The 27,881-nt window shown below is 55.8% G+C and overlaps 3 protein-coding genes across 3 annotated transcripts; 2 read left to right on the forward strand and 1 right to left on the reverse strand.

The window, feature by feature from the left end:
• Positions 1-1,286: 1,286 nt before the first annotated feature.
• Positions 1,287-4,918, forward strand: RNF215 (ring finger protein 215; the record flags this gene model as incomplete). The annotated part of the gene is made up of 10 exons (XM_082293209.1): positions 1,287-1,571; positions 2,234-2,365; positions 2,655-2,726; positions 2,800-2,885; positions 3,558-3,612; positions 3,829-3,933; positions 4,024-4,140; positions 4,222-4,359; positions 4,497-4,599; positions 4,713-4,918. 10 exons carry the CDS (start codon positions 1,287-1,289, stop codon positions 4,733-4,735), a joined length of 1,116 nt encoding a protein of 371 aa, XP_082149335.1. The 3' UTR covers positions 4,736-4,918.
• Positions 4,919-5,927: 1,009 nt separating this feature from the next.
• Positions 5,928-12,280, reverse strand: CCDC157 (coiled-coil domain containing 157; the record flags this gene model as incomplete). The annotated part of the gene is made up of 10 exons (XM_082293295.1): positions 5,928-6,129; positions 6,224-6,285; positions 6,541-6,680; positions 7,065-7,233; positions 7,707-7,874; positions 7,980-8,170; positions 8,907-8,984; positions 9,289-9,976; positions 10,627-10,798; positions 12,033-12,280. 10 exons carry the CDS (start codon positions 12,278-12,280, stop codon positions 5,928-5,930), a joined length of 2,118 nt encoding a protein of 705 aa, XP_082149421.1.
• Positions 12,281-12,749: 469 nt separating this feature from the next.
• SF3A1 (splicing factor 3a subunit 1) lies at positions 12,750-26,004 on the forward strand. The gene is made up of 16 exons (XM_082293443.1): positions 12,750-12,934; positions 15,057-15,169; positions 16,281-16,485; positions 17,261-17,518; positions 17,932-18,006; positions 18,553-18,703; positions 19,168-19,361; positions 19,963-20,080; positions 20,181-20,366; positions 20,736-20,857; positions 21,041-21,283; positions 21,911-22,121; positions 22,839-22,993; positions 23,964-24,065; positions 24,210-24,281; positions 25,350-26,004. Exons 1-16 carry the CDS (start codon positions 12,869-12,871, stop codon positions 25,449-25,451), a joined length of 2,373 nt encoding a protein of 790 aa, XP_082149569.1. The 5' UTR covers positions 12,750-12,868; the 3' UTR covers positions 25,452-26,004.
• Positions 26,005-27,881: the final 1,877 nt, after the last annotated feature.

The following is a 27,881-nucleotide window of genomic DNA, read 5'->3' on the forward strand; positions in this document are numbered from 1 at the left end:
GGGCACACGTGGCCGGAGCAGGGCCAGGATGTAGCACCCGGGGGTCAGGATGTGGCACTGGAGGCTGCCTGGCACCCGCCAGGATGGGGGTTGTTGAGGGGTGTCCGGTGCGGGGGGCAGTTGGGTTTTGGGGTACTCGGGTGTTGGTGTGTGCCCATGTCCCTGCCCGTGCCATGGCTGTGGGTGCATGGATGGGGTGCCATGTCCCTGTTCCCTCTGGCTATGTCCCCCAGAGCACATGTGTCCCTGTGCCCATACATGGGGATGTGGTGGACACCATATCGGTGTCCCCATGCCTGTTCCTGTCCCTGTCACTCTCCTGGTGACAGTTGGTTTCCTGGTCCCCGTGTCCATCCCTGTCCCTGTCCTGCTGCTGCTGCGGTTCCCATTCTGGTCCCAGCCCCTGTGCCTGTCTTGCTGCCGCTCCCAGTCCCTGCCTCTGCTCCTCTGCTGATCCCTGTCCTCCTCCTGGTGCCTCTCCCTGTTCCTGTCCCGGTCCTGGTCCTGGTCTTTGTCCCCATCTTGGTCCCATTCTCTGTTGTTCTTCCAGTGCCTCTCCTTGTTCCTGTTTTCCACCTGCCTCCTGCTTCTGTTCCCATCCTGGTCTCATTTTTGTCCTTGTCCCTGCCCCATCCCTGTCCCAGTGCTGGTTCCCATCCCAGTCTCAGCCCTTGTCCCTGTCTCGATCTCAGTCCTGGTCCCCATTCCCTGTCCCTGTTCCTCTTCTGGTCCCCATCCTCTTCCTGGTCTCCATCCCCATCCTGGTCCCTTTCCCTGTCCCCATTGCCTTCTTTGTCCCTGCTCTGTCCCAGTGTCCAGCTTGGTCATGGTCCTTGTCCTTGTCCCTGTCTCAGTCTTGGTCCCTGCTCCCTATCACTGTACCTCTCCTGCTCTCTGTCTTCATCCTGGTCTGCATCCCCATCCCCATTCCCATTGCCATCCACTCTGCCCCTATCCCTATCCCTGTCCCTGTCCCAGCACTGGTTCCTGTCCCTGTCCTTATCCTGAGCTTTGTCCTGATCCTGATCAGTGTCCCTGTCTTTATCTTGGCCCTTGTCCTCATCCTTGTCCCCATCTGCATCCCGTCTCCTGTCTCTGTCCTTATCCCGACCCTTGTCCCGATCCCTGTCCTGATCCCTATCCCATCATCTGTCCCTGTCCGTATCCCGACCCTTATCCCGATCCCTGTCCCGGTCTGGGCCCTCGGGCTCCCCCTGCGGGCGGCGGGCGGCGCGGCGGGTCCTCCCGGGCGGCAGGGGGCGCTGCGGGGCGCGGGGCGCGCAGCCATGGCGGCGGTGCGGGCGGCGCTGCTCGCCCCGCTGCTGGCGCTCGGCCGGGCCGGGTCGGGGCCCGCCACCCCCGCGCGGGTCGAGGTGGCCGTGTCGGGGCCCGGGGCGGCGGGGCCGGACGGGGACGGGGCCGGCAGCGGGGCCGGCAGCGCGGGCGCTGCGCCCGGCGGCTCGTACACGCTGCGCGGGGCCGTGCTGGGAGCGGGGGGCGGCCGGGCCGGGCCGGGCCGGGGCCCGCGGGGGGAGCGGGAGGAGATGGAGATCCAAGGCCGCCTGGTGCTGGTGAGCGGGGGAGACGGGGAATGGGGCCGGGGGGTGCTGTTGGCACGGGCGAGGGATTGGGAGGGGAGAAGTGGGAACTGGAGGGCACTGGGAGATACTGGGGGGGGGCAGGGGGCAGGAAGGGAGGGAGAGGAACAGTGGGAACTGGGGGGCACTGGGAGACATTGAGGGCGGCCGGTGTGTATGGGGTTGGGGACGTGGGAGCTGGGTTGGCAGTGAGGAGGGGGAAGCAGTGGGAACTGGGAGGCACATTAAGGCACCAGTGGGCATTGGCAAGGCAGCGGTTAGTGTGGGAGGGAGGAGGGGTCGGTGGGCACTGTGGGCCAGTGGGCGCTGGGGTGAGACCTTGGGCACTGGGACAGGAATGAGGCAGGGGAGAAGTGGGAGCTGGAGGGCACTGGAAGTCACTGGGTGTTGGTGGGGAGGCCAGAGACTCTGGGGGACTGACCAGGGCAGGTAGCCCACTGCCCGGGTGTGGCACGTGCAGGCAGGGGAACAGAGGCAGTGGGGGCCAGGCCGTGTTCCCTGTGCCACCCCAGCTGCTGTCCCTGTGCCCACACAGTGCCCGGCTCCCCAGGACCCCTGGGAGCATGGGGGTGCTTTGGGGGTGCCCTGAACCTTGGGGTGCATCCCAGCTCTTCCTCTCCTTGCCGTGTCCCCAGGTGGGTGACGTGGAGCCGGAGCTGGGCGCTGCCGACAGCTGGATTGGGGTGGTGCCCATGGGCACCGAGGAGCCAGCCGAGGGCCCCCGGGGTGCCAAGGAGGAGTCCTTCACCACCGCCGTTGTCACCAAGGTGACCCTCTGCCTGACCCTGTGCCCTCTGCCTGGCCCCGTTCTGCCTGGCCTGGGGGCTGCAGGTCACAAACCCACAGGGGTGTCACCTGGGGTATCTTCCAGCCAAATCGGGGGGTCCTGGTCTGTGCTTGGTGGCCGGTGGGTCTCTGACAGCTTCTGACCCCTCTTGGGTTCCTTGTGACTCTTCACCATGGCAAAGAGGTGCTGGGTGCTTCCTGCAGCAGGACAGGAGCTTGTTGGGGACACAGTCCCGCTGTCCCCTGATGGTGTCCCCACTGTCCCTGCAGATGAAGCGAGCTCTCGTGCTGGGGGCCTCCGCCCTGCTCATCCTGGCGCTGAACCAGAACGCCATCCGTGAGGTAGGACAGTGCTGGTGGTGGGGCCGGGCAGGGATCGTGCCCCACTCACGGCTCCGCTTTCCTCCTGGTGCAGCTGGATGTGTCCCAACTGCTCGCCAAGCCCGTCATCGTCATCCAGTCCTCGGACAACGTCACCAGGCTGCTGGGAGCGCTGCTGCGGTATGGGCTGGCATGTGGGAGGGGCTGGACCCTGCCTGGTCCATGCCTTGTCACTGCTTTGTTCTTGCCTTGTCCCCCACCGGGCTGTGACACCCAGGGACCACCCCGGGGGTCTCTCACTCAGCTCGTCATGTTTGCTGGGGTGGTGTTGGACCATGCTGAGGCCAGCTGGGGCTGAGATGTGTTTCTGGGGGAGATCTGGGTCAGATCCAGCCCTTCCCCAGGGCTGGAGCCCTTCCATGGGTCCCCATGTGGTGGTTGGTGTGACAGTGGCCTCAGCCAAGCACTTTAGGACTCTCAGTAGAAATTATCCAGATGGTTTGGTCCTTGTCATGGCACCGGCATCCCCACAACCTCTGTGGGTGTTTGTCTCCACTACCAGCAGCAGTGGGACCCCCTTGATCCTCCTGACCTGTGTGACATCGGGATTGCTGCAGTGGTGTCACATGGGGAAACTGAGGCACTGGGTTGGGAGAAAGAGCCCGTTGCAGGGTCACTGAGGGCTGGGCATGGCTTGGGAGGGAGTGTCTCGCTGCCACCTCCCCTGCGTGTTCCTCTGGTCCCCCTTGGTCACTGCCCATTCCTGTGGGGAGTGGATGCTCCCTGGCACTGGGGAGCTGTGCCTGGATCCTGCTGTGTCCATGGAATTGACACTTTTCTCTTTGCTCACAGTGGGCTCCGGGCTACGGCAAAGATCACGTACCAGGCAGTGCTGCTGGAGAACCTGGTATGTCTGTCCTTCCTCCTCTTCCTCATTCTGCCAGGGCAGGGCCTGACTGTGCCCAGCCCAACTTCCCTGATCCATGGGAAGCAGCTACAGGAAGCAGGGAAGGTGGGAAAAGGGCAGCTGGCAGTACCAGTGTTCCTCCTCCCGGGAGGACACGTGTGCTCGCACTGCTGGACGCTGCTGTGACCATCAGCAATGCCGTGTCCTTCCTTGCAGGGAGTGACCCTCACGCTGTGGTCCACCTGTGGCCTGTCCCGAGGGGGCCTCTACGGGGAGTGGCAGGGGGTCATCTGCCCCGGGGAGAGCAGCTCGCAGGTCCAGGTATGGCGCTGGGGTCCCGGTGGGGCTGGGAGTGGGGCTGGGAGTGGGGCCGGGTCTCTGCCTCCCGTCCCCACCACGCTGTCCCCACAGAAGTACCTGCAGCAGCTGTGGAACACCATCCTGCTGATCGCCCTGCTGCTCTGCACCGGGGTCATGGTGCAGGCCCAGCGCCAGTCGCGGCAGGACCTGTCGGAGCGGGATGCCGAGGTGGGAATGTGGGAATGTCTCTGCTGTGCTCCATGCCGGGGGTTGTGGGGTGGGCTCTGACCCTCGGCTCTGCCCTCGCAGCTGGACCTGAAGCAGCACATCCGGCAGCGGCTGTCGGCGCTGAAAACGCGGCGGTACCACCCCGGGAAGCCGCCGCGGAGCCGGGCCTGCGAGATCGATAGCTGTGCTGTGTGCCTGGACCAGTTCCACAAGAGCCAGGTGGGACTAGGGGCACTGAGCACGCCCTGGGCCGAGCTTCCTGTTGCTGGCCCGGGCTGGGGTGTCCCTGTCAGGCTCCAGGCTGTGTTCCAGCTGCCTGGCTGTGCTCACATGTGTCCTCACTTTCCTGCCGGCAGTGGCTGCGGGTGCTGCCCTGCTCCCACGAGTTCCACCGGGACTGTGTGGATCCCTGGCTCCTGCTGCAGCAGACCTGCCCTCTCTGCAAGCGCAACATCCTGGGTGAGAACCACTCTGGCACCCGGCCGAGCCCCCACTGACCCTGGGGCACGGGCTGGGGAGGACCTGGAGCCCGCCAGGCCCCCTGTGCCAAGGCTCTCTGTCCTCCCTTGCAGGGAACTGCTGCACGGACAGCTAGCTGACCCAACGACACACTCCAGGGACAGACCCACGGCCGCTCCAGGGACAGGGAGGGGGGCAGGGGGTGCCCGGTGAGCAGTGCTTGCTGCTGGAGCAGGGTCAGCGTGGCTGTGCCCGTCACAGTGCCCGGACTTCAGACAGGGAAGGACTTGGGGCTCTTCTGACGGGTGTGAGTAGAGGGGTGGGGGTCCAGATGGGCAGTGTTGGGGAGGGAAGATACGGGGCACCCATGGGTGTAACAGGGTGGGGGCTGGGGCAGGGAGAGTCCTGGTCCTGCTGCGCTCTTGGCCTGTTCACAGCAATTTTTCTAAGTCTTGGGTTTTTTTGTCTATTTGCTGGTGGCCGTGGCAGGGTGGGCAGAGCCCAGCTGCGGTGCCAGCCCCTCCAGTGAGGTGAGTGACAGACCTGCCAGGACTGGGGCTGGCAGGGCTGTGGGGTGACCTAAGGCCTCACCGTGGGAGGGCAGGGGTCAGACACTTTATTTATAATAACTTATTAGAAAGGATGGCACGAGTTGGCTGCAGAGCCAGCACAGGGTTGGCTCACCCAGCACGGTGACCGGGGACACGCCGCAAGTCCTGCCCGGGTCCTGCCCCACGGGCTGCAACGTGGCACGTGCCCATCCCTATTAAACGTGGAGCAAGGACTGGCTGTGTGGTTTGTGTGGGGCTTGCATGGGGCTCATCGGGCTGGTGAGGCAGCTCAGAGGTCAGGGCCAGCCTGCTCCAGTGACTTGGTGGTTCCCAGCCCCTCTGGGTGCTCATGGAGGGGGGAATGACTTTCCCAGTTTGTGGCTGTGTTGGTGGGCTAAGGACGGTTCAGACTCCTCTCATCCCAGGCCAGCTCTGCTTTCCTCTTCCAAGTGTGGCCACATCCCAGCCCCCCCTGGGAATGGTTCTTGGCAGGAGATAGCACACGCTGTGCCCGGCCATCAGCACAGTCAGTGCTCTTCTGGGGACTCCAGCAGCAGCGTAGCCATGGGTGACTGAGCTCCAGTGGCCAGGAACATCCCTGGGGCAGCTCCCCAAGGAACCAGGCAGAGGCCTTCTTGGGAACCAGGGAACCAGGCTTCCCAAGGGAATGGGCCTTCCTGACGCACAAAGAACCAGTAACGAGGTTCTGAGGGCAGGGCAGGTGGCTGCTGGTGGAACACTTCACTTCTCTGTTAGGAAATGCAGACTGATAAATGTTTATTTGCGGTTAGCCCCGGTGGGGTGTGAGGGGAGGCCAAGCATCAGGCGGCGCACTGGGAGTGTTAGGCAGGGTTTGCCCTGGAATGTGGGCTCTGCCCGGAGCTGCTTGGAGTGCTGGTTGCTGGCTGCTCCATGCCAGGCCTTGTCAATGCATCCCGACATCCCTGTGCTGTTCCTGCTGCTTCTGCTGCTGAGCCACCTGTGCTCAGCAGAGAAGCTGTGGGGTGGGAGCAGTTAAAGGGGAGGAAGAGCAGGGAATCCGCCCCAGCTCCTTCCTCTGGGTTCCTACTCACCCAGTGTCCTGCCTGCTGGCCTCCCTGTGGAGCTGGGACCCCAGCTGGGCCTGTGGGACAAGCTGGGGAAGGGAAGGTAAGACGGGGTGAAATTCCCCCCCAGCAGCTTCAGCTCCAGTCATGTCGCTCAGCCATCACTGAGCTGGTGGCACAATGGCCACAGTGATGGAAAAGAGCTGCACCACCACTTAAACCAGAGTGACCTCCCAGCAGCATGAGGAGCCTGGGCATGGCCCTCCTGGGGTCTCCAGAGGATGTCTGGGGGCCATGAGGTGGTTTTGGGGTACACAGCACCCACCCTGTGGCACCCAGCTCACCTTGAGCATGCCCTGCTCAGCAGCCACCTTCACCTTGGTGAGCAGAGCCTTGAGCTGCGCGTTCTCCCGCTGCAGCACCTCAATCCGGATGTTGTTGGCCTGGAGCTGACTCTCCATGTCCTCTGTCAAGTTCCCACTGCCTGCAAACAAAATCCAACAGAGCCCAGCCTGCTGCTGCTGCCTGCTCAGAGGTGTGGGCACCCCTCCTGCCTCCCAAGGAAAGGAGCCTGCCCCAGGCAGGGAACAGCGGCACAGCCCGGGAAGTGGCAGCTGGGACCCCAAACCCTGTGGGCACAGGGAGCTCTGCCATATTCTGGTCCTGCTGTATATCCTGGCTCAGATGTGGGACGCACAGCACCCATGTAGGAAAGCACATTGGGATGGTCACAGCTTAGCACAGCCCAAGGGCTGAGCCCTTCCTGGCTATCAGTGGGACAAATGGAGTGTCTGGGGCCAGCAGGATGCCCTGGGAGCCCTGGGGACCCCAAGGCACAAACCCACTGTGCTGCTATCTGCTCCCTTACTCTCAAACTGCATCTCAGTGGGGATGTGGAGGTCAGGGAAGAACACCAGAAGCCTTTCCCGCTCCCTCAGCTCCTGTGCCTGTTCCTCCAGCCGAGATGTGTTCGCCTGCAGCTCCAGGATGCTTTGCTCCAGGGCCAGCTTCTCCTGCTGCAGCGTGTCCAGCAGCTCCTGCATGGCATGGGAGGGAGGAGATGAAGTTTGCAAGAGTGAGGACTGAGCCCCCCGTGGAAAGCTCCCCCCCTTCCCTTGTGGTAAGGATGTCCTATGGCAGTGGGAAGTGGACAGTGACAATGTACGGGCTCTCAGCTGTGAGATCCCTGCGTGCACTGGAAGCAGGGGCACCAACCATGAAGTGTGGAGCACGTCCAGGGGTGCACTGGAGATGTGGAAGCACCCCAAGATGTCCCTTCCTGCTGCTCCCCTTTGCCCTGACTCAACCAAAGACTTGTCTGCAATGGGGTGGAGGGAAAGGGCTCTTCCCCAGGAAATCCCAGGAGGACATGGCCATATGGCAATGTCACCTGGGTCCCAGAGTGCCCCTCCAGGGAGAACTCTGGCTGTGGGTGTGGGACGGGGCAGTGTGTGGCTCCTGACACCCCTGTGGCACAGGCAGTGTCCCACACCTGGGTGCCAGCACTCACCTGCTGCACCTGGAGCTGTTTCCCACTCTGCTCCTGGCTCTGCTCCAGCTGTTCCGCCAGCCGGGCCTTCTCCTCCTCGGCCTCTTCCAGGCTGGCCTGCAGCTCCTCACGCTCCTGGTCCAGGCTGTCCAGCTGCTGCAGCAGGCTCCTCTGCTTGGCCTGCAGGGACTGTGGTGGGGGGGTGAGCCTGTGTGGGGCTGTGGCACCCATTCCCCACAGCCCTGACACTGGGCAGCAGCTCAGGCATTCCCACCGCTCTGGAGCCGGCCGTACCTCCTCGTGCCGGAACATGCTCTCCACACGGACCTTCTCCTTCTCCAGCTGCATGCTGGTGGCACTCAGCTCCTGGTCCAGGCTGTCCCTCTGGCTTATGAGCACCTGGACCTTCTCCTCCAGCTCCAGCATCTGGCTCTGGGCCACCACCGTGGTCCTCATCTCCTCCAGCAAGGTGGCCTTGGAGAGCTCTGGGGAGAGACAGAGACTGTGGCCCAGGCTGGGCAGGGGGGAGAAGCTGGAGGTCCATGGAGGTGATGAGAGGGATGAGGGTGTTCAGCCTGAGGAAGAGAAAGCTCCGGAGAGGACTTAAGAACCCCTTCCAGTGCTTAGAGGGGCTCCAAAAGAGGTGGAGAGGGACTTGGGACAAGGGATGGAGTGACAGAACAAGGGGGAATGGCTTCCCACTGCCAGAGGGCAGGGCTAGGTGGGATATGGGGATGAGATTCTTTCCTGTGAGGGTGGGGAGGCCCTGGTACAGGGTGCCCAGAGAAGCTGGGGCTGCCCCTGGATCCCTGGCAGTGTCCAGGACCAGGCTGGATGGGGCTTGGAGCAGCCTGGGCTAGTAGAAGGTGTTCCCTGCCCATGGCAGGGGTGGCACTGGATGGGCTTTGAGGTCCCTTCTGGCCCAAATCATTCCATGATTCTGTGGTTCAGGGGCACCTCATGCCTTCCACAGGTCCTGGCAAAGGGAGGCAGGTCTGGCACGAGGGCTGTGACCCCCCAAACCTCCACCAGCACCAGCCCACTCTGGCACTGGGTGACGTTGGGGTGCTGCTCTGAAGGAGGCCCCTCCTCTGCCCACCCCCACCAGCTCTCCAGCCCAATCTGGGGCGTGTTGGGGGCTATGTGGGTGTGAAGCACCCCTGAGATTGGTGTGAGGGGGGAGATGTGTGAGCTGAGTGAGCCCCTGGGTGAGCCCCTTACCCAGCTCCTGCACAGCCGCCTGCTTCGCTGCCAGCTCCTCCTGCAGGGCCGAGAGTCGCTCCTCCAGCACAGCAGCTCCTAAATCAGCACAAAACCCTCTAATTAATCAGTTCCTCAGAAAAAATCCCTAAACCAAGGGGCAGCAAACTGCCACACCAGTGTTTTCATCCAGTGATTGCCATGCTACCAGGGAGGAGGCAGTGATAGGGCACAGACAACCAGCTCCCACTGCCCAGGATTAGCCTCACAGCAGGGAAAATCCCCCAGCACCTACAAAAAGCCCTGCTTTGTTTGTGGTGGGGCCAAAATTTGCCCATGGACTCCATTCTTCTCCTGCAAATCCCCCCGGGCCTGGGAGGGGATGCTGGGAACAGCTCTGTACCTCTTCGGAGGTCATCCTTGTCCTGCTCCAGCCTGGCCACAGCCTCGGAATGCTCCTTGTCCTTGGCTTTCAGGCTCTGCTCAGCCTTCTTCTGCTGCTCTGCTTGGGTGTCCTTCTCTGCCTGCAGCTTCCTGGAAAAGTCCTCTACCTGTTTCTGCAGCTTCCTGGAAAAGTCGTGGACCTGTTTCTGCAGCTTTTCCTTCTGTTTGCCCATCTCTTCCAGCTCAGCCTTCACAGGGTTCACCTGCTGCAGCAGCCCCTGGAGGTGTTTGCTGATCCGGGAGAGGTCCTTGCTCTGCGCCGAGGCCCAGTAGCTCACGTCTGTTGCAGAGAGGTTCCTTCTCCCTGTGCTGTCCTCCAGCACCTCCTGGAATTTGCTGAGAGCCGAGGGGATGTTCTGGCTCTGGCAGATGCTGGTGATGGCTCTGCCCACCTCGTGGAGGCTGGCCTGGGCGCTGGAGCAGGTGTCACAGGAGCCCAGGGGTGACCCCGAGGTCTGTGTGGGAACACTGTGGGTGCTCGGAGCTGAGCTGGGGCCAGCCCTGGCCTGGGAGCTGCCTGAGCTGCCCAGCACACGGACACTCGGACATGGGCACACAGAAGGGGACTGGGCAGCTTCTGGGGCAGCTCCTGACTCCAAAACATCCAGCAAGGAGCATTTCAGGTGTTCCTTCTCAGGTTTCCCAGCCTGGGGAGCAGGGGGTGGAGTGGATTGCTGTGTGGGGGTCTCCTGCCTGCAATCCTTCTCCTGAGGGAGAGAACACAGAAGAAAATCAGAGCCCAGATCAAACTGGAGATCACCCATAAAAGCCCAAATCAGGTGTGGGGATAGGACAGCAGTGCTGCCAAGGGATGGTGACCAAGGGGAAGCCTCAGCAGCAGAACCTGCTCCCCATCTCCCTTCCTTGTGACCACCCTTTGTTTCCCACCCCCTGCACTGCCTCCTGGTTGTGCCACACAGATTGTTGCGAGCCTTTTCCATGAGAAAGATCATTTTGGGAAAATAAAATGCGGGGGAGGGGCAGGTTGTTTTTACCACCAATTATTTCACTGTCTTGAGGCAGCTCAGACCCACAGTAGGGTCAGCAGAGCTGCAGCATTTTGGCAGAAGGAGAATATTTTCCAAGCTCTAGAGGCAGCCCAGCTCACTCATCCTGAGATCCTGGAGCAGGATGGATGCAGTGGCACAGCTGGGAGCTCTGGAGGGAAGGGACTCAGGCTGGGAGGGGACAGATGTGTGACACTCAAAGGGTGCACGCACATCTGGCGTGGCCACGATCCAAATCCTGGGGGGGGAGGGGAGTGACTCAGCTCATGGGATGTCCCCAAATGTCCCACCTCATCCCGGAGCTGCTGGCAGAAGGCGCCAAGTTTCAACATGGTGCTCCAGAAGGTCCTGGCTGTGAGCCCCGCGGACATGCAGGGCCCCAGGCCCCGCGCCGGCGGCAGCGCCCGCCCGCTCAGCACCATCTCCACGTACCCAGTGAAGCTCTGCAGCAGCAGCAGCAGCCTGTCTCGACAGGAAAACACAGCTTGGAGCAACAGGAGTTGGCAATGAGAGCTGGGGCACAGAGGTCGGCCCCCTCCCTGTCACCCAGACAAAGCCAGTGCAACGGAGGAGGGTGTGATTGGTGCTCCTGGGATTTCCCAGGCCTGCATCACTTCATGGAGCAACCACTTCCCAGAGGCTGCCATTATGCTCCCCCCAAAGATTTGGGGCACCCATGCTGCAGCAAATCCTGATTTTTAGGGCCAAGAGCTCGGTGGGAACGGCTCGTATTTTAAACCAGAGCTGGTTTTATTTCACCCACACTGCAGAAGGGGTTTTGGCCTCCCAGGGCTGTTGATGCAGCTGTGTCCGAGTGTTTCCAAGGTTTTGGGAGGCAGTTCAACAATCCTGTCCCATCTGCTCCACCTCAGCTCCTGGGTGGAGTATGTCTGGCTCTGCTTCTTCATGGCCAGTTTGTGCTGGCAGCTCTAAGCAGGGAAAGGAGTCGGGTTTTAAAACTCAGCAGGGCATGAGGCCGAGGAGCTGGCACTGCTCATCATGGAAATACACGGGGAACAAGGGATCCGAAAGACTTCATAAAACCATGGGATATCCTGAGCTGGAAAGGACCCAAGGATCATCCAGTCCAACAACTCCTGGCCCTGCACAGACACCCCAATAATCTCAACCTGTGCCTGAGAGCATTGTCCAAAGGCTCCTGCAGCTCTGGCAGCCTTGGGGCCATGATGTGGCACTTGGTGCCATGGTTTAATTGATAAGGTGGTGTTATCTCATAGGTTGGACTTGATGATCTCCAAGGTTTTTTCCAACCTAGTTAATTCTGTGATCATTCCCTGGGGAACGTGCCAAGTGCCTGAGCACCCTCTGGGGGAAGAACATTTTCCTGACATCCAGCCTAAGCCTCCGTGGCTCAGCTCCAGCCATTCCTTTGAATCCCGTCCCTGGTCACAGAGAGCAGAGCTGTCCCTCGGGAGCAGCTGCCCTCGGTGAGGTCTGACCTCAGCCTTCTCTTTTCCAGCTGAACAGATCAAGTGCTCCCACCCTCAGCTTCCCCTCCAGCCCTTCACCACCCTCTCAGCCCTCATTTGGACGCTCTCTAACAGCTTTAACTTCTTTCTTTGCTGAGGTGCCCAAAACCTTCCCCAGAACTTAGATAAAGCTCAGCACGCCAAAAACACACAACGCCCCTTCCCCAGCGGGGCAGGAGCCGCTCGGGCTGCCTGGGGCCTCTCACCTGTCTACGAGCAGCTCCAGCAGCACCATGTGTGCGTGCTGGCTGAACACGGGGTCGCTATCGCTGTGCCTGTAGCGCTGCAGCAGCACCGACATGTCCAGGTCGCAGGACACCTTGTCGGGGAACTTCCAGGAGGGGAAGCGCACGGCGCCGGCCCGGGAGGACACGTCGGCGATGGCGGCCTGCAGGTCCCGCAGGTCGGCCCGCAGGCTCTCCATGCAGCCGCGGTGGCCCAGGAGGTGCGCCATGGTGCGGGCCGGGCCGGGCCGGGTCGGGCCGGGGGGACACGCCTGGGAACAACGGGGCCACCAGGCCAGGGACCGAGGGGGTCACCGAGCCTGGGATGGAGGGAACGCCCTACTGGGAAAGGCTGCTGGAGAGGGACCAGCACGGTACCCTCCGGGCCCGACGGTCCCCAGGAGTGCTGGGGAGCCAGAGGGAATCGGGGGGGATCGAAGGAATCGGCGGGAACCGCAGGGAGGAGGCGCCGGGCCCAGGCCCTGCGCTAGGCCGCGGCGTCCCAGCCCTGTCGCTATGGCAACCACGCCCCTCCGACGCCGCAGTGGTGCATTCCCGCTTCTGGGGGCTCCCCCCGCGCGGGACGCTAATGGTACATCCCGCAGCGGGCGCGCGCGCCGTGTGCCCGCCCACCTGCCGGGAATCTGCGCCTGCGCTCCCCGCCGGCGTGGCGTCACTTCCGGCGCGCACGCGCGGCACGGAGCCCGCCGCCGCCATTTCGCCCCAGTCGGTGCCGGCGCCGCGTCCGGTCCTGACCGAGTCTCGCCCGCCCCTCGATCGGCCCCGCCCGGCGCGGAACCCCCGTCCCCGGCAGCGCCATGCCCGCCGGACCCGTGCAGGCTGTGCCTCCGGCGCAGCCCGCGCCCCCCGCTGAGAGCAAACCGGTACGGGCCGAGGAGGGGGGGGCGGTGAGGGAGGGGAGGGGAGCGGGGAATGGCGCGAACCGCGAGTGTTTGGGGGTGTGTGCCCTTCACGGACCGCGCTAGGGTGAGCCTGGGGGAGCTGCAGTTTCCGCCGGTGCGCTGCATTGATCCCTGCGTCCGCTCAGGTGAGACCCCACCTGCAGAGCTGCCTCCGGCTCCGAATTCCCAGCACAGGAAGCACCTGGAGCTGCTGGAGGAGTCCAGAGGAGGCCACGGAGATGCTCCGAGGGCTGGAGCCCCTCTGCTCTGGAGCCAGGCTGGGAGAGCTGGGGGTGCTCACCTGGAGAGGAGAAGGCTCCAGGGAGAGCTCAGAGCCCCTTGCAGGGCCTAAAGGGGCTCCAGGAGAGCTGGAGAGGGACTGGGGACAAGGCATGGAGGGACAGGACACAGGGAATGGCTTCCCAGTGCCAGAGGGCAGGGCTGGATGGGATATTGGGAAGGAATTGTTCCCTGGGAGGGTGGGCAGGCCCTGGCACAGGGTGCCCAGAGCAGCTGTGGCTGCCCCTGGATCCCTGGCAGTGCCCAAAGCCAGGAGCCTGGGCTAGTGGAAGGTGTCCGTGCCCATGGCAAGGGATGGGATGAGATGAGCTCTGGGTTCCCTTCCCGCCCACACCACCCCAAGATTCCTTCCCAGACAGCAGCATCCTGCTGGGGCTGGGCGGGCACCAAGCCCTTCCCTGGCAGTGCCCCAGGGCTGTGATTCCGATGGGTGTGGGGGGTTGCCAGGAGCTGTGGGAGCCGCCCTGGCTCTAGGAATGATGTGTGGAAGGATTAAAAGTCTGAGGGAGCGTGGCAGTCCTGTGTATCCCAGCACCCTCTCAGATCCATTCTCTCTTGGCCATATTCTTTGCAGCTTTCCTGAGATGGGGATACAGCTCCCACAGAGCTGGAGCTGCTGTCCTGACTCTCACACAGCACTCTTGGAGCTGACAGGGAGCTGATCTCACTGAGAACCTTGGAAAATTGTGATTTCCTCCCAAAAAACCCAGTGACTTTCATGTACAGATGTTACCAAGGCAACTCTGCATCACTGTTTAATAAAATATCTCAAATGTGGTGCTGCCTCATCCTTCAGCTCCCAAAGATGAAGTTTGGAGGGAGTGGGAATAAAAACTATAGATATTCATGGTGCTTTTCTCTTACCACACTTTATTAACGTTGTATTTTATGGAATGGTTTGCACTGGAAGGGACCTTAAAGCTCGTTCCATTCCAGCCCTGCCATGGGCAGGGACACCTTCCACTGTCCCAGGCTGCTCCAAGTCCCAGTGTCCAGCCTGGCCTTGGACACTGCCAGGGATCAGTCTGACTTGGGAATATTTTCTGGCTTGGAGTCCCCATGGGTTTGGCAGAGCTGGGAGCTTTGCTGGGAATTTAAGTGTTCCCTGACTGTCCATGTTAGGATTATAAATGTTTCCAGTAGATCTGTCCTGGTTTATAACACCTTTTCTTGGAAGGTGCTTGGTGAGGAAAGAGAAACAACGTCTTTAGTATCCTGGAAAAGCAGCTTCTGGTTTTACTGGAATACAAAGCCATCCACAGGGAGGGTTCTGGGATTTTAGTTTGGATCCTCCTGTAATATCAGTGAGAAAAATGCTCTGTTTTTCTTTACAAAATAACTTCCAGTGCAACCACAGTGGACTAAAACCTGTGTTTTATTTCATGTGGAGTCAATCGTTCAGGTCCTACAGGCCCCTAGGAACATCCAGAACTTCCACACCTTAGGAATGAGGTGTTTTTCCTGAGCCTTTTGGCTCAGCATTTATGAACATACTCGGGGTTAAGGCTGAAACAGTGGAAATGCCCTGAGGAATTGTTTTAGTTCCCCTTTAGGCACCTTCCCTGTTGTCCTGCTGTCCCTGTCCCTGCAGTGGGTGCCTCTGACAGGCAGACAAACATTGTCTCCCATCTTGAGAAACCAGGGAATTAGTGGCATTCATACAGATCTCGTGTCAGGAAGAATTCAGGGATTGAGGGGCTGAGGAGGAGGGTGGATAAATGTTCCTGTGTGCTGTTGGGACTGTGTTTGGAATGCCTAATCCTGGCACCCTTCACCTTTTGTAGTAAAACAATCTTTATTACAGCCAGAAGAAGAGCCTAAAGAGGAAGCAGCACCAGCCAAGCCTGTGGTGGGAATTATCTACCCTCCTCCAGAGGTCAGGAATATTGTGGACAAGACTGCCAGCTTTGTAGCCAGGTAAAGTGACACTGGTGATGTCTCTTTTTCCTGGGATTTTCATGCTTCTGCTCTGCAGTGCAGCTCCAGAAGCTGAAGCAGGTCCCAGTTCCGTGGTTTTGGATAAAGGATTTTAAGGATTGAGGCTGAATCGGTGAGACTGGAAAAGAAACAACAATATTCTACTGAAGAGGGTGTAAGACAGTCTTTGCTGGAGAAACTGGTGGTAAATAAATAAAGCCCTTGTTCAGGTGTGCAGTGGGTGCTGCAATAAGTGGGGAACAGGGCCTGTTCTGAATGATCTGAAGGGGAAACCAAATTCCAGGTGGAAAGGGAGCCTTGGTGCAAGAGTCATGGCTGTGTTTTAGTGCTAAAATGTGGTGGGTTTTGGTTTCAGAGAATTACTAAAAGCTGCTCCAGTCAAACTCTTATTGTGTAACTCATCTCTAAAATGCTGCCAAGGAGTGTTGGCTGCTTCCAAGCATAAGGAAGGGATTGTTTATCCTTTGGGATTGTAGAGACCTCCTCTTTTGGAGGAGGTGGAATGTCTAAGTGAAACTTGGAGGTATCCAGAGATTATGAAGAGAAGCACCCTGTGGCAGCTGGGAATTTTCTCAAACTGCCCTGAAATCACTGGCTCGTGTTTTGGGTGGGAGGAGTGGATGTTACCTGGACTGGGGCTCCTGAATGCAGCACTCTGGGGTGGCCAGTCCCTGCACAGGCTGATGGTTCCCTGCTTTTTTTCCTTATATGATTGTTCTGGAACTGAAATGAGTCTTGAAAGCTTGTTAATAGAGCAGATAAAATTGGTGTAGTAAGTAACTTGTAAACTTCATGGTTCATAACTGGAAACTTCAGTCAGTGGTGGAAATGACCTTTGTGTGCAGACAGATGAGACTGTAGAACACTTTTGAGTGTGAGTTTTTCATATTCACATTACAGACAACATTAGGAGGACAATTGCCTGTGACTTGTGTGTGTCCAGCTGGGTGTGAGCTCTTGAGAGAGGAGCTCCTCCCGTGTGGGAGAGAGGATGGTCTTCTGAGTGGCTCATGCCTTGACACATCTTAGTCTGAAAGAGACATTTACACTTGAGTTGATGACCTAAACGATTTCTCTTGTTCCTCCCCAGAAATGGTCCAGAATTTGAAGCCAGAATTCGTCAGAACGAAATAAATAACCCCAAGTTCAACTTCTTGAACCCCAACGACCCTTACCATGCCTACTACCGGCACAAGGTCAGCGAGTTCAAGGAGGGCAAAGCCCAGGAGCCCTCGGCTGCCATCCCCAAGGTCATGCAGCAGCAGCAGAGCGCCCAGCAGCAGCTCCCACAGAAGGTGAGTGTTCCTTCCATCACTTTGGGGAAGAATTTGGCCGCTTTGAAGTGGTGCCGCAGCCTGGGGTTGAGCAGGAAGAAAGCTCAAAAGTCAAGAAGAAAGAGTTGGTTATATATTTGTCAAAATGACAGCAGTGACAGGCGTGGAGTTGAGTGTCTGGAGCTTTGTTTCAATGCAGATGTGCATCCCCCAGTGCTGGTAACTCAGAGTCGTTTGAAAGTGCCAAAATACAGTTTAATTGGTCCATTTTAGTTAAATTTAGCTGCGTATTGACTGACAGAGTACTTACAGTGGGGATCACTTGGACTGGATGTGGCAGAGGCAAGTTTTGGGAATCCCTTGGAGCTGTGTTTGGCCTTGTTGCATGCACTGTTCTGTAGAAACTTTTCCTGCCACAAGGATCGACTTCCCCTTCAAACATGGAGTACAAAATGCTGCTCACCTTCTTCAGCTGTGCCTTTGAACATAGTGGGTGGGAAGAGGGCATGGAATGAATCCAGGGCTTTTACATGCTTGGCATGGCCAGCAGCCACACTGTGGTGTTGGTGGCCCTGGGAGGGCTGTAGCAAAATCCTGATACTTTCCAGATTTGTTTGCTGTTGGAGCAACATTTTTAATAGATGAAATTATACCTGATGGTTTCTCATCTTTGCGCCTGCCAGGATGGCAACTGGCATTGCTTTCCTGCAGCAGCTGGAGTTAAAAAAGATTCTCCTGAGTGTTTGGTGGGTGTTCCTTGCAGGAGGTCACTGAGCTGTCTCTGTTCTCCCTGCAGGTGCAGGCCCAGGTGATCCAGGAGACGGTGGTTCCAAAGGAGCCTCCGCCCGAGTTCGAGTTCATCGCGGACCCTCCATCCATCTCGGCCTTCGACCTGGACGTGGTGAAGCTCACGGCGCAGTTTGTGGCCCGGAACGGGAGGCAGTTCCTCACCCAGCTCATGCAGAAGGAGCAGAGGAACTACCAGTTTGATTTCCTTCGCCCCCAGCACAGCCTCTTCAACTACTTCACCAAGCTGGTGGAGCAGTACACAAAGGTATTCCCAGCAGGGTGATTCCTTCTGCAGCAGGAATGAGTCTGGAGGGCTGATGAAGCTCTACAAACCAGCCAGGCTGGAAATATGGGTCCAGGAATCCATCCTTTAAATCCTGCTCTTCAGAGAGGATACTGTGCTGAGCACAGTGGGCTGTCACCTAAATGTACCACACACTATTGTAATCTAAGTACAAGTTCTGGCTTTTTTTATCTGGAGAATAATTGGAAGGGCACAAGTGAGTATTTTGAAGTGCAGGGATGAGCAGTAAGTAATGAGAGGGTTGCAGTAGAATAAATGGGACATAGCCCCGGGGGTCTGCTGGTATTTTTAGCAGTGTAGAAAGAGAATAATTGCTCTGAAAGAGGCTTTGGCACAAAGAATTGTCACCAACTGTCATGTAAAATGTGTTTCAGATCTTGATCCCGCCGAAGGGCTTGCTCCTCAAGCTCAAGAAGGAGGCTGAAAATCCCAAGGAAGTCTTGGATCAGGTATTCCAAGAAAAAATTTGCAAAATTGCTGAAGCATTTTGGTTGTGTTTTGAATTTTTTCTCTTTGCATGTTTTTGGCTTGTTGGCAGCAAATAGAGAAAACAATGGATGTGTCACTTGCTCTCGCTTGAGTACAGGAGGCTCAAAGTTGCTTTAAACTGCAGCTGGTGTTGGTATGGGGGTAGTTTGTGGCAGCACAGAGATTCTGCACAACCCCGTTTCCAAGTGCATACAAATTGGAATCATGGAATATCCCGAGTGGGAAGGTTCCCACGTCCAGCCCAGCTCCTGGCCCTGCCCAGACACCCCAACAACCCCAGCCTGGGCATCCCTGGCAGCGCTGCCCAAACGCTCCTGGAGCTCTGGCAGCCTCGGGGCCGTGCCCATTCCCTGGGGAGCCTGGGCAGTGCCCAGCAGCCTCTGGGGGAAGAACCTTTCCCTGATAACCAACCTGACACTGCTCCAGGTTCTTTCCATATGCAAACCAACAGTGAGATGACTGTGCTGTTCCTTGTCTGACAATGTGTGCTCTGTCTGCTCCTGCAGGTCTATTACAGAGTGGAGTGGGCCAAGTTCCAGGAGCGAGAGAGAAAGAAGGAGGAGGAAGAGAAGGAGAAGGAGCGTGTTGCTTATGCCCAGATTGACTGGCATGACTTTGTGGTTGTGGAAACAGTTGACTTCCAGCCCAACGAGCAAGGTACTGATGTTAAACATTGTAATCTCTGTGAAATTCTGGTGCCTTTGCCCAGGAGATGTGTCCTGAAGTGCTATCTTTAGGCAGACATTGGGGTTTACAGCCTTTTATCCTTCAGAGCTGAAGGGAAAAGCCTTGCACTGACATTTTGCAGGGCTGCTGGTTTTTTCTGGAGTCAGTGATGTTCTCTTTGAAGGAAGTCCAGGACTGCAGTAGTGTCCACTTCTCTACTTCCGCCAGGACAGCAGAGCTTGTCCCACTTTCTAGTAGTGCTTCCATTTATAAGTCACTTTATCTTCATGTGTCATGCTGATGTTTATATAGACTCCATCCATTCCCTTCCATATCCTCTGGCTCCCAAGGATTTTGTTGCCACTGCTTTTTGTTCAAGAATTGGTATTTCTGTCTGTGTGTGTTGAGTAATGAAATGGGATGGAGAAACAGAAGCTGTGTTTTCTGCATTGTAGGGAATTTCCCTCCTCCCACCACTCCAGAAGAGCTGGGAGCTCGAATCCTGATCCAGGAGCGTTATGAGAAATTTGGGGAAAGTGAGGAGGTGGAGATGGAGGTGGAATCAGATGAGGAAGATGAAAAGCAAGAGAAAACAGATGAGCCTCCAGCCCAGCTGGATCAGGACACACAAGTGCAGGATATGGATGAGGTAACTGGACAACAGGATCTTATCCCCTAGAGTTCGTGTGGTTTATGTGGCTCTCCACTTTCACTGTAAGTAGTTCTTCAGTTTCTTGAGGAAATGAAATTTCCCTCTGATGAAATCTCCCAACAACCTGTTGCTGCTGGAATATGGTTGCTTTTTAAAATGTTTTCTATGACAATACAAGTTCCAAGAGAGAAAGACAGTAATTTTAGCACCTGGTGATGTGGATTTTATATTTCTGTGGTTTTAAGTCTTTCAGGCTTTTTTGTGCCCAGAGTCTGGAACACTGAAAGATGACTCATCTTAGGCTCTGCCCACTTTAAGCTGTTTTTCTGCTAACAGGGAACAAGAGCGTGGTTAACTGTAAGCCCCTGCGTGCCAGGCTGCTGTAATGTGGAAACTGAGGAATATTTGCTTCCTCTTCTGGGGCTGCTGAACTTCTGAATCGTGGTCCAGAGGAACCACTATGCCATAGGTGTCCAGAACAGCTCCGTTGCTTTGAAGCTGCATAATCCATTCTTCCAGCACTCTGTAGGATTTTACATCTCTCAAAGGAATTTGACCACTGGAACTTGGTTATGATTTTTGTTTCCTTTTCAATAAGGGGTCAGATGATGAAGATGAAGGTCAGAAGGTTCCTCCTCCTCCAGAAACCCCGATGCCACCCCCACTCCCTCCCACACCAGATCAGGTCATTGTGCGGAAAGATTACGATCCCAAAGGTAAATCAAACTAGTGGGAAAAACCACCTTTATTTCTTCCTGAAGAATCCCAAACCATTTGTTTCTAGACTGAACCAACGCTGTGGTTTTGTTTTCCTAGCCTCAAAACCGTTACCACCCGCCCCGGCTCCGGATGAGTACCTGGTGTCTCCCATCACTGGAGAGAAGATTCCTGCCAGTAAAATGCAGGAACACATGAGGATTGGGCTCCTGGATCCACGGTGGCTGGAGCAGCGGGATCGATCCATCCGGGAGAAGCAGAGTGATGACGAGGTCTATGCCCCAGGTCAGCTTGGGTATTGATTGCACAGCCCCTCAGTGCCCCCACTGATCAGGACCATCTGAAATGTAGCTCTGTGTGATCTCCTTTCTGTGATAATTAGATGGATATGTTTGTCATTAGTACATTGAGGCCCTTTTATAAAGTTAATATCAAAAAGAATCAGCTGTTGCTGGCCAGTATCTTTCCAAAAAAAAAGAAAGGGGACAGGAATTGGACTTTGATGGTCCTTGTGGTCCCTTCCAACTCAGAATATTCTGTGTAAAAAGGGCATCACTCGGCCATTAGGTATCAGATAATTGAAAGATCAGTAAGAGAGGCTTGATCGTGTTTGGTTATATTTGTTGAGATAAGAATTGCTCTTTTTTCCCTCAGGTTTGGATATTGAGAGCAGCCTGAAGCAGCTGGCAGAGCGTCGTACTGATATCTTCGGTGTGGAAGAGACTGCCATTGGTAAAAAGATTGGTGAAGAGGAGATCCAGAAACCAGAGGAAAAGGTAGAGTAGAAATTGGGAATTTTTGTTTGATTGGCTGGGGTTTTTTATATAGTAGGTCCCTGTAGCATTGTGAATGCTCAGAGACACAAGAGTCTTGAATTTTTTTCTTTCTGTCAAGCTGCTCTCTGGATTTCTCTGCAGTCTGGCCAGGTTGGGTTATTCTGATTTATTTTACCCTCTCAGGTGACCTGGGATGGCCACTCGGGCAGCATGGCCCGCACACAGCAGGCTGCTCAGGCCAATATCACTCTGCAAGAGCAAATTGAAGCCATCCACAAGGCCAAGGGACTGGTGCCAGAGGATGACAGCAAGGAGAAGATCGGGCCCAGCAAACCCAACGAGATACCCCAGCCACCCCCTCCTTCCTCAGCCTCCAACCCCCCTGCCAGCGCCCAGCCCATCACATCTGTACCTCGTCCACCCACCGTGAGTGTTTGGGCTCTCAGAAGCCAATTACTGAGGCTGTAGTTAATTAAGAGGGGTCCTGATGAAGGGCAAGGGTGCTTGCACGGAAGAGGCTTTTGTGGGAAGTTTGCGGTTTAAGAGTAGTTTGGAAATATTAGAAGAACCTTATTGAACTTTCTGTTAAAAAAGGAATATAATACTTAGGTGGAGTTTTTTGTCCTTGGAGTTATCACGAACACTGAGATCAGCTGGGCAGTGGGATCTTGGAGGCAGAGTATGGCTAAGAAAGGGATGGCTGAGGGCCTTTGTAGGTGTAAAGTGATGCTGGACAAAAGCAGCCCAAGGTAAGAACATTCACTCCCTGCCTCAAGGGATCTGCTGTGTGAGTCCCAAGCAGCAATTTAGGAAAGGAACTAAGTGCCTGGAGGTCTGATCCTGAAGTGGGGAGGGAAGGAGGAACCCTTTAATCTGTTAATGAGGCTTCTGTGCCTGCTCAAGCCAGCTTGGGCTGCCCATATGGTGGGGCCACTACTCCCTGCAAGTCTTTGGCCAGCAGAACCCGTGGTTCTGTGTTTCTCTGGTTATTTTAATCGGGATTGTGGCTAGCCCTGGGTGTTCCCACTAAGGAAATTCACCTTCTCTCCCCAGATGCCTCCTCCCGTCCGTGCCGCTGTGGTTTCTGCAGTTCCGGTCATGCCTCGTCCCCCCATGACTTCCGTGGTCCGGCTGCCTCCGGGGTCCGTCATAGCCACCCCCATGCCTCCCATAATCCACACCCCACGGATCAACGTGGTGCCCATGCCCCCCTCTGCTCCCCCCATCATGAGCCCCCGCCCGCCCCCCATGATAGTCCCCACAGGTCAGTGACTTCAGCTTTTCCTGGGGAATTGTTGGATAATTCCTTTATGATGGGCTTCAGCTTGGAGTCCTTCTCCTCCCGTGCCGTGGTACTGGTGTGTAACTGGGATTGCAGGCCCTAGGTTGTGTTGTTAAGAGTTTTGGGGCATTTGGTATGGCTTATCTAGTACTGCTTTTGGGCTCCAGGCTCTTCCTGCACCATGAAACGCAGGCAATCCTGTGGCCCCAGGAGCCTTCTTGGGTGAAAATTAGGAATGCAGGGTAAAGAGGAGCTGCCAGCACCTCAGAGGGTGTTACAGCTCTTTACAGAAGCTGCTGCTGCTGGAGGAAAAGCTGTTTGCTGGCTCTTTTCCTCATTAGGTGCTTTGAAGTTAAAAAGCATGATGTAAGAAGCAATCCTTCCTTTTTTTTTTGTCTTTTCTTCCCTAACTGGAGGAGCTGGCACTGCTGCCTGCCAAACTGAGAGTGTGTTCTTTTTTTGCAAGATCTGCAGGAAGCTCTCATGCCTTGTTATCTCTTCCTGGAATGCTTCCCAATATGAGAGCTCTCCGAATGTTTGAAGTTTGCATGTTGCTGTTGGTTGTAACTTCCTCCATGTATTGTGGCATTTATTTTCAGCCTGTGCTGCTCTGCTCAAAGTGTTTTTGTTGTGAGGGGGTGTTTGCTGTGCACTCAGGGGGTGACTGTGGGTTGTGTTGTGTGTCCCCATCCATTCCAGCCTTTGTCCCTGCGCCTCCCGTGGCTCCGGTCCCGTCCCCAGCGCCGATGCCTCCCGTTCACCCCCCACCCCCCATGGAGGATGAGCCAGTCTCCAAGAAACTGAAGAGTGAGGATAGCCTGATTCCAGAGGAGGAATTTCTGCGTAGGAACAAGGTACATGTGTGGGTCAGAGTCCTGGGCTGTTCCACTCCCAACTCCACAGGGGCTGTAAAGCCAATTCCCTGCACAGAGGGGCAAAAATACCTGGCAAGGAAGGGACTTCTGAGGTGTCTCCTTCCTTTTGTCATTCTTGAGCTAACCAGACTCCTTTGTCTCTTATTGGGAAGAGCTACACAGAGTGGGATAGTGCTCTTCTGTAATTAAGGGCAGTGAGGGGTAGGTTATATTGCAGAGAAGAAATAAAGCTGCTAATGAGCTTTTAAGGAGAGGAGGACTAAGCTGGAGATGCTAAGAGATTAGAGTATCAATGCCAGCATGATAGTAGGGTATAATGTGGTGTATTCCATAACAAGGTGAGCTAAATGGGAGCATCAATTCCTTCCTGAGGAGTGCCAGCATCACAGGAGGAGTTTTAAATCCTTAGGAAGGGTTGTATGGTTTTTCTGGGAATATTTAAAGTAAAAGAGGAGATTTAGGTGGGATATTGGGAAGGAATTGTTCCCTGGGAGGGTGGGCAGGCCCTGGCACAGGGTGCCCAGAGCAGCTGTGGCTGCCCCGTCCTTGGAAGTGTCCAAGGCCAGGCTGGACACTGGGGCTTGGAGCAGCCTGGGACAGTGGGAGGTGTCCCTGCTCATGGCAGGGGTGGCACTGGATGGGCTTTGAGGTCCTTTCCAACCCAAACCAGTCTGTGATTCTGTGATTTCGTGATTTCATGTGCACAGAGAAGCTGTCTCCTGTTCTCTGCTTCACACTTCACCCTGTGACACTGTCAGTGCGTGTGGTGCTTGATAGATGGCACACAAAAGGAAGAGAAACCCAACTAAATGTTTTATTTTGGGAGCAGTTGAGTAACTTGTAAACACATTTCAGTGTGTTTACTCTGAAGTCAAGATATGGAAATAAATACTTAGTCTGGTGCTGTGTTATCACAGCCCTGAGAGACTATATCTGTGTTTTCCCATAGGGCCCAGTCACAGTCAAAGTCCAAGTTCCCAACATGCAGGACAAGACAGAATGGAAGCTGAATGGCCAAGTGCTGGTGTTCACCCTGCCCCTCTCAGACCAGGCATGTAGCTCATCCTCCTGCCCTGCCCTGCTCCATGTGCTGCCCGTGAGAGCAGCAGCTGGCAGCTCAGCCTGCTCCCCCTCCATGGGGCTGGGGAGCAGGACTGGGACAAAAGCACTGAAGGAGCCCTTTGATCCTCCCCAGGTGTCTGTTATCAAGGTTAAGATCCACGAGGCCACAGGGATGCCAGCTGGGAAGCAGAAGCTGCAGTACGAGGTGGGTATAAGCCCTTCAGATGCTAGTTGTTCCTTCAGTGCCTTCTCTCACACGACTTCTTTATAAAGAAAAATTATAGTGTACAATCTAATGCCCCATGAGATACTGGAAGAGCAGAGGGAATGTTTTTCCTGCTTGCACAGCACAGCTGTGACAGAACTGCCCTCTGTTACAGCAGGACAGGCCTTTAATAGGTGATTAAATCAGGATTTTCACATTGTTGCTGCTGCAGATGAGTCCTCCAAACTTGATGTGGCTTTCTCTGAAATCAGCCTCTTGTTTTATTAGGTTTTTTTTTTCTTTTGACATTTAGCTGCAGCAGCCTGCTCCCACAGCTCTGCTGTGTGTGCTCACAGTGGGAGGTGGGCGAGCGTGCCTTGTAACTGTGGCAGCTCAGGGAAGGCTTTCTCCAAAACAGGGGAAGGGAAGAGCTCACTCTCTGTCTCTCTTCCTCTCGAAGCTGGAGCTGTGAGAAAGGCCCCATTCCTTTTTAATGACTTATTTCCAGTCATGCATGTGCCCAGGCAGGCACAACCTGCTGCCTAAGCAGTGAACTTTGTGCACTTAGCTCCTCAGGAGTTCATGTGCGGGCAGAGTCTCTGTTAACCCTTAACGGGAAAGGGAGCTGAGCTGATTATTTTTAAGGAAAAAAACCCAAAAATGGTGAGGGGAGAGTGGAGCCTGACTAACTCCACATGTGGTGACTCGTTATCTATGTGTTGCAGGAGCCACATTGGCTGTGTGTTGTTCCCAGTAGCCTGGTGTAGTGGGAGGTGTCCCTGCCCATGGCAAGGGGGGGTGGAATGAGGGGGATCTTTAAGGTCCTTTCCAACCTAAGTCATTCTAGGATTCTCTACCCACCTCCAGTGTCCATCTTGGACACTGGGATCTCTCTGGGCTCTTCAAAGCCTGCAGTGTTCTGTCATCCCCCTGCTGTGAGCGTACAGCCAGGAGGGTTGGGATCTGGGTGGGATTCTGTGGGAAGGCAGCACTAAGGTTTCTGCTCTGACTGCTCTTCTGTGGTTTTTTGTTTTGTTTTTTTTTTTTCCCCTTTTCTCCTCCCCTCAGGGCATCTTCATCAAGGATTCCAACTCCCTGGCTTATTACAACATGACGAGTGGCTCTCTGATTCACCTGGCACTCAAAGAGAGAGGAGGCAGGAAGAAATAGGAGCCGTTGGAGCCCTGAGACGTAACGTGTCCGTGTTGTAACCCCAACCCTCCCAATCCTGTTTCCATTCTGGCCTTTTTGGGGCTGCATCCACTGCCCCCCAGCTGTAGTTTGAACAGACCCCCAGTGATTAGAGAGGAGAAGCTGATGGAGCCCCAAAATGTGTCAGTGTAGTGAGTAGTCTGTAGTGATCAATGCTCTGCTCGAGTGCAGGCTCTCCCTTGAATCCCCTCGGGAAAAGACATCAAGGTCATGCCCAGCTTAGTTTAGATCCATCTTTGAGGGATTTATGGTGGCCAAGAGCATCATCTGTCTGCCCTCAGCATTCACTGCTTCACTTAACCTCCTGCTAATTGAAAACTTCTTCTCCACACATTTATTAACCCCTTTGTTCTTGTTCTTTCCCTGTCTTGGATCTTGTACTGACCCCGACTTGGAAGTTTTTCTCCCTTGGCATGAGCTTGTGTAGCTGTTCCTGTGATAAAGGAGATCTGGATCTGCTCTGGACAGCCTGTGATTTGTTTTAATAAATATGCAGTTCTCCTTCCTTGGATTTGAGGTTTTTAATGGAGATGTGCCTGGTTTCAGAGCACTCAGATGGGGAAATACATTGGGATTTGTAATTAAGCAGTTTACGATAGGAAATCCTCTTATTTTCTGGTAAAAGCTGCAGGAAAAGGGGCTTGAAGTTTTCCTGGTGCTCCTCAGTCATTCCTGAAGGAATGCTTATGTCTGTGTGTGAGGGGGGGGAAAAATACTCTGAACTTAGCAACAGTTTTATTGGAAAATGTGATTTACAATTATATCCTGCAGCTGGAATCTCTTAGTCCTGGAGAGCATCTGGGTCTGGAAAACACATGATTCTTGGGCCTTCAGTTAGAATTTGATAGAAACACAGTACGGCAAACTTAATCCACAGAATTAAGTGCCCAGGAAGAGGCAGGTGTCTGGGATTTGGGTACCTCTGGTTTTTTGGATAACCCAAAGCCATAGATTTATGTTATATATATATATTTAGTCATGGTCAGGCAGTGCAGGAACATCCTGTTTACCGTATTCCATGCTTAGGAGGGGAGAAAGGGATGAAGCAGGAGGGAAGAGCCGGCATCCTCCTGCCTCTGGTGTGCTCCCCTGGGATCTGGAGGAAGCCCTGTGGCTGTGGGGAAGGTGGCTGGCACTGGCTCAGCCCAGGTGGCCGGTGTTCCCTGGCCACAGTGTCCAGCTGTTGTCTCTGACAGGTCCCCACATGTCCCTGTCACAGCCTGCTCCCCTCCCTGCTGCAGGAATTCAGAGCGTGTGGCTGGATGGTGGATGCAGGGTGCTCCTGCCTGCAGGAAGGCGGGATAATCACTTCCCTTTGCTGTTCAAACCAGACAATAGGTACAGTCCTGGAGAAAACAGGCAGTGAGTGGGGTTTTCCAGAGCGGATAGAAAAAAACTGCCAAGAGAGCTCCGAAATGGAGAAGTTGTGTTTGTATCCGGGGCTGAGCCTGCCTGTGCTGGGCTGTGCTGAAGGTCACCCTGTGTTCCTCCTCCCGCTGTGCTCACAGCCTGGTGCCCACAGAGCTTCCCGGTGGGAGCTGTTCCCACCATTCCCTCGGTGACATTTTCAGCCAAGCCCCTTTACCGGCACTCCAGCAAGAAAACTTCCCCCTGGAAATCACTTGCATGGAGCCTTGCCAGCCTGTTTCCATCTAAATCCGAGGGATGAATGCTGCAACAGACTGTGTGTGTGGAGATCTGGTACAAAACAAGCGCCATCGGAGCCTTCCACTTCAGTGGCAAGGACTGGCGGGGTCCGGCTGCCAGAAAAATCTGGAAGTAGGCTGAGTTTCCGATTTTAAGGAGCCTCATTCCCTCTTCCTTTGGCACGGTACCACCTTGAGAGGGATCTTTCCAATAACCACTCGTTCTGTGCTGTAAGAGGGAGGAAATGGAGCGCTGGGCTCTGGAGAAGCATCTGGAGGTGGGATGGACCTGCCCCTGCAGGGCTTCACCCAGGACAGGTCCCAACAGATCCCAGTCTCCTACAGATCCTTTGGTGTGTTATTTTTGGGAGAGCCAGGCTGGTTTTACCTGTCTGGGGTGCTGTGGATGGGGACTTTGAGGTGACACAGTGGTGGTCTGGCTGTGGGACTTGCAGGGCCACATCCCACCAGTGCCACATCCCAGTATATGCCCGCTGCAGCCCTAGTTCAGCCCAGCTGCTTCCCAGCACAACCCTCCTGCAGTCCCAGTTTCCAGCCTTCCTGCAATGCCAGTGCCATCCCAGCACAGCCCCACTGTGGCTCAGTCTGCTCCCACTACAGCCCCATTACACAGGTCCTAGTACAGCTCTGCTGTGGCCCATGCTGGTGCCAGTATAGCCCATTTTATCTCACACTGGTCCCAGTACAGCCCCATTACATTTCATCCAGGTCCCCTTACAGC

The sequence above is a fragment of the Coloeus monedula genome, assembly GCF_965178545.1.
Source record: "Coloeus monedula genome assembly, chromosome: 18".
NCBI classification, from domain to species: Eukaryota; Metazoa; Chordata; class Aves; order Passeriformes; family Corvidae; genus Coloeus; species Coloeus monedula.